The sequence below is a fragment of the Eschrichtius robustus genome, chromosome X (assembly GCF_028021215.1).
Source record: "Eschrichtius robustus isolate mEscRob2 chromosome X, mEscRob2.pri, whole genome shotgun sequence".
NCBI lineage: Eukaryota > Metazoa > Chordata > Mammalia > Artiodactyla > Eschrichtiidae > Eschrichtius > Eschrichtius robustus.
In genome coordinates, this window is record NC_090845.1 from 95,752,833 (window position 1) to 95,768,665 (window position 15,833).

At 49.6% G+C, this 15,833-nt stretch overlaps 1 protein-coding gene across 1 annotated transcript in view; it reads left to right on the plus strand.

Annotated features, from left to right (window-relative positions):
* The window catches only part of FRMPD3 (FERM and PDZ domain containing 3), a 56,023-nt gene extending 44,389 nt beyond the window's left edge, over positions 1-11,634 (plus strand). Inside the window, exons 13-14 of the mRNA XM_068534053.1 lie at positions 6,309-7,130; positions 8,717-11,634. Of these exons, the coding sequence (XP_068390154.1) occupies positions 6,309-7,130; positions 8,717-11,634 (3,740 nt within the window). The remainder of the gene's footprint in view (positions 1-6,308; positions 7,131-8,716) is intronic.
* Positions 11,635-15,833: the final 4,199 nt, after the last annotated feature.

Here is a 15,833-nt window from a genome sequence, read left to right on the forward strand (position 1 = left end):
TTGAACCCACTCAATGTGGTTACATTGACTGTATAGAGAGGCAACATGGTTCATGGAAAACAGCAGGGGTTGGGATCTGAAGTCAGAAAGACTTGGGTTCCAGTCCCTGCTCTGCCATATCCCAGCTGTGTGATCATGAGGATAATAATAGTACCTACCTCATGAGGGATTGACAGGATCATGTGAGATAAACCCCATAAGGTCCTTTCAAGTACAGAGCACATTTTTGCTCTTTTTATAATGTTTGGGAGTTCATCATGTACCCAGTGCTGTGCTTTTTTTTAAAAAATAAACTTTATTTAGACATAATTTCTAAGCCATAAAATTCACCCATTTAAAGTTCACAACTCAGTGTTTTTGAGTATATTTAATATATTCACAGGGTTGTACAATCCTTGCCACAGTTTTTTTTAAATAAATTTATTTATTTTTGGCTGCGTTGGGTCGCAGGCTTTCTCTAGTTGCGGCGAGCGGGGGCTACTCTTCGTTGCAGTGCGCAGGCTTCTCATTGCGGTGGCTTCTCTTTTTGCAGTGCGCGGGCTCTAGGTGCGCGGGCTTCAGTAGTTGTGGCTCGCTGGCTCCAGAGCGCAGGCTCAGTAGTTGTGTCGCACGGGCTTAGTTGCTCCGCGGCATGTGGGATCTTCCCGGACCAGGTCTCGAACCCATGTCCCCTGCATTGGCAGGCAGATTCTCAGCCGCTGCGCCACCAGGGAAGCCCCTTGCCACAATTTAGTTTTAGAATGTTTTCACCCCTTCTAAAACAAACTCTGTACCCATTAGCACTCATTCCCCATTCCTCCACCCCCCAAATCACCACCCAGCCCTAAGCAACCACTAATTGACTTTTCTGTCTCTATAGCTTTGCCTATTCTGGACATTTTGTATAAATGGAATCATATAATATATGGTCTTTTTGTAGCTTGGTTTTTTCACTTAGCATAATGTTTTCAAGGGTCATCCATGTTGTAGCATGTATCAGTACTTCATTTCTTTTTATTAACTAATAATATTCCTTTGTATGGATAGACCACATTTTGTTTATCCATTCATCAGCTGATGGACATTTGGGTTGTTTCCACCTTTTGGCTATTATGAATAATGATGTTATAAACATTGATGTACAAGTTTTTGTAGGGACACATTTTTTCGTTCCTATTGGGTATTTATATCTAGGAGTAAGATTGCTGTTCTATGTTTAATTTTGAGAAACTGCCAAACTGTTTTCCAAAGTGACTGCATCATTTTACATTCCCATCAGAAATGTTGGAGGGTTACAGTTTCAACATATCCTCGCCAACACTTGTATTGTTCATCTTTTTTATTATATCCATTGTAGCGGATGTGAAGTGGTATTTCACTGTAGTTTTGATTTGCATTTCCATAATAATTACTGATGTTGAGCATCTTTTCGTGTGCTTATAGGCTATTTGCATATCTTTTTTGGTGAAATATCTATTCAAATCCTTTGCTCATTTTTAAATTGGGCTATTTGACCATAAAGGAGAGTTTATTTCTGGACTCTCAGTTCTATTCCATATAACCTATAATGCCTTATGCCAGTACAACAGTTTTGATTACCATTGCTTCGTAGTTAAGTTTTAAAATTAGGAAGTATGAGTCCTCCTACTTTGTTCCTCTTTTTAAGATTGTTTTGATTATTCTGGGTCTCTTGTGATTCCATGTGAATTTTTGAATTAGCTTATCAGTTTCTACAAAGTCAGCTGGGATTCTGATAGGGACTGTGTTGAATCTATAGATCAGTTTGGGAAGTATTGCCATCTTAGCCATATTAAGTCTTCCAGTCCCTGAACATAGAGTGTCTTTCCATTTATTTAAATCTTCTTCAAATTTCTTTCACAAATGTTTTGTAGTTTCCAGCATACAAGTCTTGTACTTCTTTTATTAAATTTATACCTAAGTATTTTATTCTTTTTGATGCTATTATAAATAGAATTGCTTCCTAATTTTACTATTAGATTGTTTATTGCTAGTGCATAAAAATACAATTGACTTTTGCATACTAAGCTTTTATCCTGTAACCTTGCTGAGATTATTAGTTCTAATAGCTTATTAGTGGATTCCTTGGGGTTTTTCTTTATATAAGATCATGTCATCTACAAATAGAGATAGTTTTACTTCTTCCTTTCCAGTCTGGATGACTGTATTTCATTTTACTGTCTAATTGTCCTGGCTAGAAATCCAAGTATGGTGTTGAATAGAAGTGGTGAAAATGGAAATCCTGGACTTTTCCTTATTTTAGGGGGAAAGCTTTCAGTCTTTCACCATCAAGTATGATGTTAGCTTTGTTTTGTTTTGTTTTTTAAAATTTATTTATTTATTTATTAATGGCTATGTTGGGTCTTTGTTGCTGCGCGCGGGCTTTCTCTAGTTGCGGCGAGCGGGGGCTACTCTTCATTGTGGTGCGCGGGCTTCTCACTGCGGTGGCTTCTCTTGTTGCGGAGCACGGTCTCTAGGTGCATGGGCTTCAGTAGTTGTGGCACACGGGTTCAATAGTTGTGGCTTGCAGGCTCTAGAGCTCAGGCTCAGTAGTTGTGGCACACGGTCTTAGTTGCTCTGCAGCATGTGGAATCTTCCCAGACCAGGGCTCAAACCCATGTCCCCTGCATTGGCCGGCGGATTCTTAACCACCGCGCCACCAGGGAAGCCCAGCTTTGGTTTTTTATAGTTAACCTTTATCGTGTTGAGGAAGTTCCCTTTTATTTTGTCGAGTTTTATCATGAAAGGTGTTGGACTTTGTCAAGTGATTTTTCTGTGTCTATTGAGATGATCATGTGGCTTTTGTCCTCTGTTCTATTAACATGGTGTATTATATTAATTGATTTTTGGATGTTAAATCAACCTTGCATTCCTGCAGTAAATCCCACTTGGTCATGGTGTATAATTCTTGGTATATGTTTCTGGATTCAGATTGCTAGTATTTTGTTGAGATCTATATTATATTTTGTATCTAAATTCATAAGAAATATTGGTCTGTAGTTTTCTTGTGATGTCTTTGTCTGGTTATGGTAGCAAGGTAATACTGGCATCACAAAATGAGTTGAGAAGTATCCCTTCCTTTTCTATTTCTTGGAAGGGTTTTTGAAAAATTACTGTAAATGCTTCTTTGAGCATTTGACAATATTCACCAGTGAAGCCATTTGGGCCTGGACTGACTGACTGACTGACTGACTGACTTGATTGATTTGGGGAGAGTTAATTACTAATTCAGTTTATCTTCCTGTTATTGGCCTATTCAGATTTTCTGTCTTCTTAAGTCAGTTTTGGTAATTTGTGTATTTCTAGGAATTTGTCCATTTTATCTCAGGTTATCTAATTTGTTGGCATAAGCTTATTCAAAATATTCACCTTATAAATGATTCCATACCTGTAGAGTCAGCAGTGATGTCCCTTCTTTCATTCCTGATTTTAGTAATTTGAATCTTCTCTCTTTTTTGCCTGGTCTGTACAGCTAAAGGTTTGTTATTATTATTGATCTTTCAAAGAACCAACTTTTAGTTTCATTGATTTTTCTCAATTTTTGTATCCTCTATACTTTATTATTTCTTTCCTTCCGCTTGTTTTGTTTTAGGTTTAGTTTGTTTTTTTGTTTGCTTTGTTTTGTTTTGTTTTGTTTTTGGCTGCGCTGTGTGGCTTGCAGGATCTTAGTTCCCTGACCAGGGATTACACCTGAGCCACGGCACTCAGAGCGTCGAGTCCTAAGCACTGGACCACCAGGGAGCTCCCATAGTTCGCGCTTCTTTTTCAAGTTTTGTAAGGTGGAAGGTCAGGTAATTGATGTGAAATCCTTCTTCTTTTTTAAATGTAGGTGTTTATAAATTTCCCTCTAAACCCTACATTAGTTAGATCTCATAAGTTTTCATATACTGTGTCTTCATTTTCATTCATGTCCAAGTATTTTCGAATTTCCTTTGATTCCTCTTTTGACCCATTGGTTATTTAGGAATGTTTTATTTAATTTCCATGCATATGTGAATTTCCCAAATTTCCTTCTGTCATTAATTTCTAATTTAATTCTGTTGTGCTCAAAAAACAAACTTTATATGATTTCATTCCTTTTAAGTTCATTGAGGTCTATTTTATGACCTAACATATGGTCTGTCTTGGAGAATGCTCCAGGTGTACTTAAGCAGAATGTATATTCTGCTACTGTTAGGTGACATATTCTATAGATTTCTATTAGGTCTAGTTGGTTTATAGTGCAGTTCAGGTCCTCTAGTTCCTTGTTGATCTTGTGCCTAGTTGTTCTATCCATTATTGAAAGTAGGGTATTGAAGTCTCCAACTATTGCAGTTGACTTGTGTATTTCTCCTTTCAATTCAGTCAGGTTTTGCTTCATGTATTTCGGGGCTCCATTGTTAAGTGACAGCACCATGCTTTTGTGATGGCTGTAAGCACTAATAAAAAGCAACACTGACACGTTGACCCTGTCCAGCTGGAATTTGAAGGGCATTTGAGAGGTTTTTTTCCCAGCATCTTGAGAACCATGATGAACTATAAGGTAATGGTTAAAAAACATGGGCTTTGCATAAAAAGAACGAAATTGAGTTATTTGTAGTGAGGTGGATGGACCTAGAGTCTGTCATACAGAGTGAAGTAAGTCAGAAAGAGAAAAACAAATACCTATGCTAACACATATATATGGAATCTAAGGGGAAAAAAAAAAAAGGTCATGAAGAACCTAGTGGCAAGACGGGAATAAAGACTCAGACCTACTAGAGAATGGACTTGAGGATATGGGGAGGGGGAAGGGTAAGCTGGGACAAACTGAGAGAGTGGCATGGACTTATATACACTACCAAATGTAAAATAGATAGCTAGTGGGAAGCGGCCGCATAGCACAGGGAGATGAGCTTGGTGCTTTGTGACCACCTAGAGGGGTGGGATAGGGAGGGTGGGAGGGAGGGAGACACAAGAGGGAAGAGATATGGGGACATATGTATATGTATAGCTGATTCACTTTGTTATGCAGCAGAAACTAACACACCATTGTAAAGCAATTATACTCCAATAAAGATGTTTAAAAAAAAAAAACATGGGCTTTGTAGACCCTCAAACCTGGGCTCAAATCCAGACTGCCAGGGCATTCCCTGGTGGTCCAGTGATTAAGACTCTGCTTTCACTGCCAAGGGCCCAGATTCAATCCCTGGTCGGGAAGCTAAGACCTCACAAGCCACGTGGCAAGGCCAAAAATAAAAATAAAAAAGAATCCACACTGCCATTTACAACTCATGTGACCTTGTGTAAGTCACAAAACGAATGGATCAGTTTCTTTGTCTGTAAAATGGGGATAATGATAGCACCTACCTCATTGGGTTGTTGTGAGGATTAAATAGGATCATGTGTATGACCTTAGCCTAAGTTAATGCCTGCCATCTGTCTGTCTGTCTGCTGATAACAAAGGGAATTGGCATTGTCTGAGTATATTCTCACAGATAACATGGGACGGGGTCCCCAGAACAGACTAAAAGAGAGAAACCAGAAAGAAAGCATTTGCTATGGATAATTCTCAGATGCACACACTTACCATCGTTAAAAACTGTTGACTAGAACATTTTACCACATGTATGTAGAGCAGGCAGGCTAGCCCTGTATGAATACAGAGAAGTGCTATGATTTGAGGAATTGACAAAAATGCTCCCCCCACCCTCCTCCCACATCCCAGCGTATCTCTCATATGCTTTACACATTCAGATGCCCTGAATTTTACTAGTAGAGCTCTATTCTTTTAGGGTCCCTCCATTGAAAATCCTCTTTGAAATACACACTCTTGGGATTGTACTAGCCTATTTTACACTTGCCCACTGAACCACTACTAACCTGTCAGATTCATTTCCTTCTGCTACAAGAGCTCCAGCATAACACGAGTGTAACAGAGCACTGGGGGTGGGACAGACCCTGAATAGAGTGGGGTTTGAGACAGGGACAGTTCCAGGGGGGACATAAAACAAACCTCACCCTACAGCTGACTCTCAGACCAGACATACCCATGTAAGAGTCCAGCTGTGCCCAGATACCAAGGTGTTCACCCCCGCCCCAGCCCATGCCTTTTCCCATTTCAGAGGTGATGGGGCTATTAGCAGCCCAGGCCATTTGATTCGACTCACTCTACTTTCAGGGGCAGCAGCAGCATGGCTGCCCCTTCCCCTCCTCTCTAGCAGCCAGATAACACTCCCTCTCAGTACCTACCACCCAACCGGGCACCAGAGACCCAGGCCCGAGACGCCAAGGAAACTCGGCCACAGTCCTCAGCACCAGGGCTCATGTGTTGATTCTCTTTCTGGGTTTAGATTACATGCACAGCGCCCACCGCCCTGTCACTGGGGGCCACCTGGGGAAAAAGGAGAGTAGTTATGTGGGCAGCATGGGCACCAGCCCCAGGAAGTCGAGCCGCTGCACGCCCCCGCCTGCCGACTCTGAGCTTGTCAGCTTTTGCTACCTCCACATGCGGGAACAAAGGAAGGATCAGGAAAGCCGGACAGATGTCAATGAGAACTTAATCTTCTTTGAGGAGACCAGGCCCCGGACCAAGTCTGACCCCACGTCTAAGAGTTCTGGCCAAGGTTATGATGTGATCCCTGATGACTTTGATGCAGCTAGCCTAGACCACGAGCCTTGTGCCAGCAGGGCCCGGTCCTACACTTTGGACAATTCCCTTGGGGCTGAAGCCCTGAATTTCTACTGTGACTCTTGCAAAGCCAAACTCCAGGAGCAGCTGGGCCCTCGCAAAGGTGGGAGGTCTGGCTCCTCTCGTGACAATATGGTAGACCTGATGTCCCTCCCACCCCCCGGGAGTGAGGAGGAGGAAGAGGAGGAAGATGAGAGCACTTCGCTGTTGCCTGCCATTGCTGCCCCACCTCCTGGTTTCCGAGACAACAGTTCTGATGAAGATGACCCCAAGCGCCGGGCCGTCCAGAGCCAGGAGCAAGGACGCCACCTGCGTGGGCTCCTGTACGATGAGATTCCGGTGACACTGATTGACAGCGTGCAGACCCGGACAGTCCGAGATCATGCCCAGGAGCTAGATGATGCCCTGGTGTCCACTCTGCAGGCTCTGGAAGCCCTGGCAGCCTCAGAGGATGGACCACACCCCCCAGCCCCTCAGACTGCAGGTAACAGCGCGTTCCTCCTCCCTCTTGCCTCCCTTTCCTTCTCCTGGCCAGGCAGGCCCAGCAGGTGACGTTTCTTCTTCCCAAGCAGAGGTCAAAGTCAGCGTGGTGTGTCAGGGCAGTGGATGGGCCAGAGGCAGTTCAGATAGGGTCGGGGGAGCGACGAAGCTGTGGCAGGGATCTGCTGCTCAGCCCCCGCTAGAGCTCTGGCTCTCACCATTCCATCGCTTTGGAAATGTCTTGCCGATGGACCCCAGGGATTGGGGCCATGACAGCTACGGAGCCAGGCCAGGATGGAGGATCAGAGCAAGATTGTGAGAGATATAGAAGACAGGCAAAGAACAGCCAGCATGCATATGACTGGAAGAAAAACAAAATGACCAACTAACCACCTAGGGACCTGGGATCAGGGGAGCCAGGAGCCCTCACCGCTCAGGGCTGAGGCCTTTATCCACCTAAGAGCTTTGGCTCTCAGTCAGACGCATCCAAGTCCTGGCTTCTTCACCACTTTCAGTGTCACCTTTGCTTTGGCAAGGCACTTAACCCTCTCTGAGCCTCACTTTTGTCATCTTAAATGGATTTGAGAACAATAGTCCTATCACATAGGGTTGTTGTGAGGATTAAATGAGATCGTTCATGCAAAGTACATAAACACTTCCTAGCACATAGTAAGGACTCAGTAAGTGGTAGCCACTATTATTATTATTATTATTTGGTGGGCAAACTATACAGCATGCATGCTATTCCCTGCTATAGACCCACATACATCCATCTTGTAGACAAACACGGATGTCAGACATGCACCCATAGTCACACATACATCCTTCCACACACATACGCCTTCAAACAAAGAGGTCAGTGATACAGTGACAGGAAGGAAATAGGGAGGAATAAGGCATATGAGAAAGCCTGTGAGGCGAGGGCAAGTGTGGACAGAGAGGGTGAAGCAATTGGGGTCAGAGGGAGCCTCGCTGACCAGGGCGAGTACCTGCCTTTTCTGTATGTGAGCGCATCCTTGGTGTCGGGCGGCCCCCATGTGTTCGGCCCCCAGGCCTGGCATTTCTCTTTGCTCAGAGTCTGGAGCTCCAAGCACTGGCTGCTCCCAGGCTAGAGGCCCATGTGATAGCCAGAGAGAGGCCAAGCTCAGCTAAATGGCCTCAGCTGCAGGGACTGTAGGCAGGCCTGGCCACATGAGGAGGGCCGGAGAGAGAGGGAGCTCTCTTTGCTGGCTCTCTTCAGGACAATTAACAAAAATTTCCTAGCTGTTGAATCTAAAAATAGTGATGATTAGCATGTTGTTTTGCCTGTGATTTGCATGTTAATTTGCCATCAAACTGCCCAGATCTTCTCTAGGCCTCTTTTGTTTCTCTTTCGGATTCCAGCCCTTCATCACCCCTCTCCCAGCTTGCCTTTCTTTGTCCCCTCCCCTCCCCTCCTCCCACCCTCAGCCCTGCAGGCCCCCCAGGCCTGACTGGTTTTTTCCAGCTTGAAACCCTGCTGACTAACCTTGACCCTCATAGACTCTCTACATATGGTTGGAAAGGACTTGACGCGAGTAAATGCTGCAGACCCTATCCCTGTCCCTCCAGGTCTGATTGTGCTGGCCACAATCACCCCTGAATCGTCGTTGGACTCGGGCCACGAAACCAACTCTTCGGAGCTCACGGACATGTCGGAGATGATGTCAGCCATGAAGCAACACCAGAATACCACCTACTTCCTGGCCCAGCATCTCAACAAGGACAGCCTCCTGGCCCGCAAGGACCTGCCCTTCCGGATCCAGAGCTGTGCAGCCCAGGCCGTTCTCACGGCCCCTTACTCTCTCGGGCGCCCAGATCCCAACCTGTCCCTCCAGCCAGCTGTCACGGGCCAGAGTCCTGGCGCCCCTGGTGCTCGGAGGAAGGTGCCCCCGTCAGAGGCCCAGCCACAGCGCGAGCGAACGTATGCCCTGGCTGTGCACCCAGCGCTGTCCCCTCAGCTGAGTGAGCAGAAGAATCTGAGCCTGCTATCCCCAGTTCCTGAGGACAAAGGGCCTGGCCACACTCGGGCGGGCCTAGAGATGTCACTGAGGGCGGCCACACCGTCCCTCAGTGAAGAGCAGGTCTCTGAGCTAAGGGAGAGCCTGCCCAAGGAGGTCAGGTTGAGCCCCAAGCTTATCCTGGACCCAAAGGGCAGTGTGACCCCAGCCATCATCTCGGCCGCCCTACAGCAGGTGGTTCATACTAAGAGTCTATCTGCCCCTGGTGGGGCCTTGGGGAACCCCCCCAACAGTGGGGAGAGGTTAGAGGCCAGCATGGGGAGGTCAGAGGTCAGCATGGGAAGGCCAGAAGTTAGCGTGATGAGCGGCAGTGCCAATAAGAATCTCAAGTTCAAAATGAGTCCCAGTGCTCCAGAGGCTTCACGGAATTCGCAGCCGCAGCTGAGCCCAGAGGTCTCTTCCGGGTCCCGAGCACCTGCAGGCAGCCGAGCTGATAGCCTGCACCTCTCCTCACAAGAGGACAGGCTGCCTATTCAAAGTTTCCCTCCCAAAAGCTATCTTTCTCGAGCGAGTCGAGAGTCAGTGGGCAAGCAAGGTGGCGGGGAGGTGGCGGGCAAGGGCGGGCCTGAGGGTGCTAAGCCTTCCCTGCACAAGCAGGGCACTGTCTCCGGCCAGGGGGAGAAGGGGCAGCTGGAGAGCACCCCCCAAAGCAGCAAGCTTGAAGACACCAGCCTGGTCCCCCGAGCCGGCTACCCCATGGTTCTGCAGAGCCCCAGCTGCCTGCCGCGAGGCCAGAGCCCGCTGAGGCCTCAGGCTGCCAGCCGGCAGGTGAGCACCATGCCCTCCAGAAAGATCGAAACGACCCTGGACGGAGCCCACTTGGCCTCCGAAGGCCCCACCAAGCCCAAATCGTCCCGGGGTCCTTTCCGGCTCCGCAACTTGTTCTCTGCCACCTTCCCAACCCGCCAGAAGAAGGAGACCGATGAGCGGCAGGCCCAGCTGCAGAAGGTAAAGCAGTATGAGCTGGAGTTCCTTGAGGAACTTCTCAAGCCACCAAGCCAGGGGGAGCTGTCGGGCACCGAGTACCTGCAACCCCCAGCTCCAGGCCGCTGCAGCTGCCAGCTCCGCAGCAGCCCCGTGCAGCAGGGGCCCGGCATGTCCCGAGAGCAGAGGCGCAGCTGTGATTGCAAGCGCATGTGCCGGGGGGCCCGGCCTCAGGCCCCCCAGACGCCGGTGCCCAGCCTCCGGGGCAGGGAGAGGGACAGGGTCCCCCCTACCCAGAGGCAGCCAGAGGCCGGCCCAGGCTTGAGCCTCGGCAGCCCCACCAGTGTCCGGCGCATCCGCTCCACCAGCCTGGAATCCCGAGAGTGCCGATCGGACCCTGAGAGCGGCGTTTCATGCCTGACCACATGTGCCTCGGGGGGCGAGTGTCTAGGAGCTCCCAACTACAGGAAACTGATGCGCCGCTACAGCGTCAGTGAGCTGGACCAGGGCGACAGGGCCTCGCTGACCTCGGACGTCTACCCGCACCCACCACTGGGCATGCTGCCCAGAGAGGCCAAGGAGGTAGAGGCAGGCCTCCCCCTAGGCATGGGTCCCAAAAGCAAGTCCCTGGAATCCCCGACCCTGGGAGACCCCTCCTACGTCCACGTTGCCCCTGAGACCAAAGGCCCCAGACAGATGGCCGTGTTCTCACTGCCGGAAGAGGTGTACCGGAAGCCCGCGGAGCTGGACGAGGACAGCGAGAGCGGCAAGTGCTGCTCCATTCGCTACTGCTTCTACTACCGCAAGTGCGACATGGCAGATGACACCAGCGACGGCAAGGACGAGCTCTCCTACTCCATCCCCATGAAGATCCTGCCCGGCATGAAGCTGGACGAGCAGGTGGTGCCCGTGGTGAGCAGGACCCTGCAGGTGCTGGATGCCGCCACCTGCAGCAGCCCGGAGGCCTCCCGCACCCAGGAGATCGACCTGCGGGTGTCCACCTTCGAGGGGAGCCTGGCCAAGATCAACGCCCTGCGGGCCCATGCCTACGGCCTGCCTGACGGCTTCCTGGCCGCACGGCTGGACACCAACGAGCTGCTGACGGTCCTGCGGCAGTGCGTGGCCAGCCCCGAGGCCCGCGCCCCCAAGCCCTACGTCGCCCAGATCTCTGAATACAAGCTCGAGCTGGCTCTCAAGTTCAAGGAGCTCCGGGCCTCCTGCCGCCGCGTGGCCAACGTGGACAAGAGCCCCACTCACATGCTGGCAGCCATCACGGGCAGCTTCCAGGTGCTGAGCAGCCTCATTGAGACCTTCGTGCGGCTGGTGTTCATTGTGCGCTCCGAGGCCCAGCGCCAAGAGCTGCTGGCCAAGGTGGAAGAGGTGGTGAGGAACTACACCTTCCTGCTGCGTGCAGCCGAGGAGTCCACCGCCCGGAGCCTCAAGCAGCAGCAGCAGGCAGCGGCCGCGGGGCACACACCGGGCTCCCCTGCTTCAGCGACTGTTACGAGCACATTCACCCGCTCCTTAAAAACCCTTATTAAGTAGGCCATCTGCCCGGGCCTGCCCCCCTTCCCCAACCGTGGCCCCAGGTTTGAGCTTTGTGGTCTTTGCATCTTGTGGTGAGTATAGGTGTCTGCTGGGCCAGTCAGGGTCCCAGAGCCCTCAGTCTCCAGGGAGTGACAGCTCCCTGCGTTGAGGCTGTTCCCGAGGGCTCCCGGCAGCTGCCACCCTGGGTATCCTCACCCCTTCCCTGGCCTCTGGGCGTCACTGTTAGGGCCAAGCCCCCCCCACCCCCGTCACTACGCCCGCCGCAGAGCTGTATTGCCTCTCTTCTCTAGGGCTGAGACGTGACGTCAGGCCCACTTCCTGCTCCATCGTGGGAGCCGGAGGGAGGCGGCCCTGAAGCAGGAGGCCCGTGGGCCTTGAGCTCCTCTTGACTCCTGTGCCCCTCTGGGGAGCAGTGGCAGTAGCAGCAGGCCACAGCGCCGAGCGAGCGGAGAGGCTCGGGCACCCAGTCCAGACGTGCCCGCCCACCCTGGGCTCACGCTCACTCGGCAGGAGCCACCCCGGAGGGCCTGTGCCCGGGTAGCGGGTCTGCAGAAAACAGCCGCACTCAGCTGTCTGTGGCCGGCCCAGCAGGCTGGCAGCCTCGGGGAGCGCTCGACCCCAGGCCCAGTAGCTCCACACCAGCCATCCCCAAAGTGCCCTGCCCCTCGCTGACGGGCAGGGCAGCTCAGTCCACTAGGGAGCAAGCATCTGGGATCACCCCGCTCGTTCTGGGTAAGGAACCTGGTGAACACGTCTGCCCTGGGGAGACCCGGCGCAGGCCTCAGAGCCCGCCTGGCCCGGCCCAGCGCAGGGGCTGTCGCTGCCAGCGTGCGGCTCCTCTCAACATCTCTCTACCAGACAGACTGTCCTTAGGAGTCCGACTTAGCTACAGATGGGGGATGGGGGGTGGGGGGGAGGGGTCGGGGGGGTGTTGATGACTATATCTTAAACTTCTGGAAGCTAGCGTGATATGTTAATCCTGAGTATATGCTTTTGGCTGTGTATTGACCCTGTGGATTTGTCTCTAAGAAAAGAAGCTGAGCGCCTTACCTGGTGCAGTCCAGCACCTCTCTCTCCCTCTCTCTCTCTCTCCCTCTCTCTCTCTCTCTCTCTCTCTCTCTCTCCCCCCCCCTCTCTCATCTATCTCTATCTCTCTGTCTCTCCCCACTCCTCCGAGTCATCTGGAAGGGAATCCACACTGTTTAGCATCCTCCTTGACACACATCTGCTGCCGTCACCGCCCCCACTACAACGTTCCTGGGAGTGAAGACACGGAGTCCCTACTAATTGCCCATTGTAGGGAACAAAGAAAGCCAATGTTTCTTCTGTATAGATTGCTTCTCATCCACCTCTCCATACACCCCATTTCCCACAAGCTCGTGCCCTGTGTCTAACTCTCTTTCATCATTCCGTGAGAGGCTCACGTGAAACCTCCCATTCTTATGTGAGTTTTATAAAGATGTACACTGTGCTTAACCCCCGCCCATCCTTGTTATCCCCGAGTGCGATAAAGGACCCCCTGAGTGGCGATTCCTCCCGGCAAGGATTAGGGGAGCTCCTTCTGCAAAAGCCAGCCCCCCTCTTCCTTGCCTCTCCTCCCACAGGACCAAGTTGTTTAATGGGCCAGAGATGCAGCCAGTGGGGAACCGTTGCCCCCTGCGACCACCGCAAGCCTGCGTGCTGACGTGGTCTGCCTCTTCTCCCAACTTCTTGATCCTGCCCCTTCACCACTCAGGCCCCACCTGTGTCATTCATTCCACCGCCATCCTTCACCTCTCCCTCGGCCTCATGGAGAGAACACATTTTCTAATGTCTGTATATAGTATATATACTACATAAAATATATAAATTCTATATATATATACTAATTTATGTCTTGTTTTTCAAACAAGAATGATTAAATCTATTCATCTTACTATCCCAATAAGTCTTTGCAGTGCCTCTGTGTGGGTGTCCTTGTGTCCTTGAATTGTTGGTTGCTGGGTGCTCCCCCGGGCCTCCGCGCCCATCTTCCTGGGCCCTGGTTGTTGAGGAGAGATGAGGACCCTGCTCCTCCTGCCTCCCCTTTGCCCCTCTTAGAAGTCTGCTGTTGGTCACGGGAGTTGGATACTGTCTACTCCTTTCTCTTGACCTTGGGTCCTTTGGCTCACCTGGCCACCATGGCTGTGACCTCAGAGCTGATGGGGCGGGCTGGGCACATGAGAACAATGTGCTCCTCAGCACCGGACAGCCTGGGAATTGGGAGATAGGGATTCAGGTCAGCTCTCAAGTTGCTTTGGGAAATGGGGCCTCTCCCTCTGAAACGTGCCCAGTCACCTCAGAACGTAGCTTGACTGCCTTGTAGCTCAGGCTATCCAATCCCTTGCAATGGCCTCTGGCGGTTTCTTGGGAGAGGGGTATTTCCATACAATAGAAGCAGCAGGAACCTAAGCAGAGCTGACTTCTCTGGCTTTTCAGAGAGTTACCTAATGGTGGGTGATGATTCTGTTTCTCCTGTTCTAGGTCCTTCTGGTAATCACAGGTCCCCTGTAGCCTATGAGATGCCTTTGTGCCAACTAGAAAAAGATTCTCCCTGCTGCACCTACCCACCATGATGAATTAGAAAACAATAGCAACAAAAAAACCAGTCCTCTGGGTGATGCTAGACCTGTGGGCACACGTCTTGGTAATTTCAGCCCCACTTACTTTGATGGCCGGTTGTACAAACTATACAACCATTTGCAGTAGCCCTGATGAGTCACTTCCTTCCAAAGCTTGGGCACAGATGCTTTTTCTCACGTTTGCAAAAGTCGTGGCTAAAGTGGTTTGGGAGAGGGCAGACAGCAGAAGCAAGAAGAGCTACAGTTCTGCAGCCTGTGGAAGGAAAACCACATTCACAGAAAGATACACAGAATGAAAAGGCAGAGGACTTTGTACCAGATGAAGGAACAAGTAAAACCCCAGAAAAACAATGAAATGGGGCTTCCCTGGTGGCACAGTGGTTAAGAATCTGCCTGCCAGTGTAGGGGACACGGGTTTGATCCCTGGTCTGGGAAGATCCCACATGCCGCGGAGCAACTAAGACCATGTGCCACAACTACTGAGCCTGCGCTCTAGAGCCCGCAAGCCACAACTACTGAAGCCCACGTGCCTAAAACCTGTGCTCCGCAACAAGAGAAGCCACCTCAATGAGAAACCCATGCACCACAACGAAGAGTAGCTCCTGCTCACCACAACTAGAGAAAGCCCGCACGCAGCAACGAAGACCCAATGCAGCCAAAAATAAACTAAAATACATACATTTATAAAAAAAAATTTTTTTAAACAACTAAATGGAGATTGGCAACCTTCCAGAAAAGGAATTCAGAATAATGATAGTGAAGATGATCCAGGACCTCAGAAAAAGAATGGAGGCAAAGATCAAGAAGATGAAAGAAATGTTTAACAAAGACCTAGAATAATTAAAGATCAAACACCTAGAAGAATTAAAGAACAAACAAACAGAGAGGAACAATACAATAACTGAAATGAAAAATACACTTAGAAGGAATCAATAGCAGAATAACTGAGGCAGAAGAACGGATAAGTGACCTGGAAGACAGAATGGTGGAATTCACTGCCACAGAACTGAATAAAGAAAAAAGAATGAAAAGAAATGAAGACAGCCTAAGAGACCTCTGGGGCAACATTAAGCGCACCAACATTCGCATTATAGGGGTCCCAGAAGGAGAAGAGAGAGAGAAAGGACCCAAGAAAATATTTGAAGAGATTATAGTTGAAAACTTCCCTAACATGGGAAAGGAAATAGGCACCCAAGTCCAGGAAGCGCAGAGAGTCCCAGGCAGGATAAACCCAAGGAGAAACATGCCAAGACACATACTAATCAAATTGACAAAAATTAACGACAAAGACAAATTGTTGAAAGCAACAAGGGAAAAATGACAACATACAAGGGAACTCCCATAAGGTTAACAGCTGATTTCTCAGAAGAAACTCTCCAAGACAGAAAGGAGTGGCATGATATACTTAAAGTGATGAAAGGGAAGGACCTACAACCAAGATTACTCTACCCGGCAAGGATCTCATTCAGATTCGACAGAGAAATCAAAAGCTTTACAGACTAGCAAAAGCTAGGAGAATTCAGCACCACCAAACCAGCTCTAAAACAAATGCTAAAGGAACTTCTCTAAGTAGGAAACACAAGAGAAGAAAAGGAC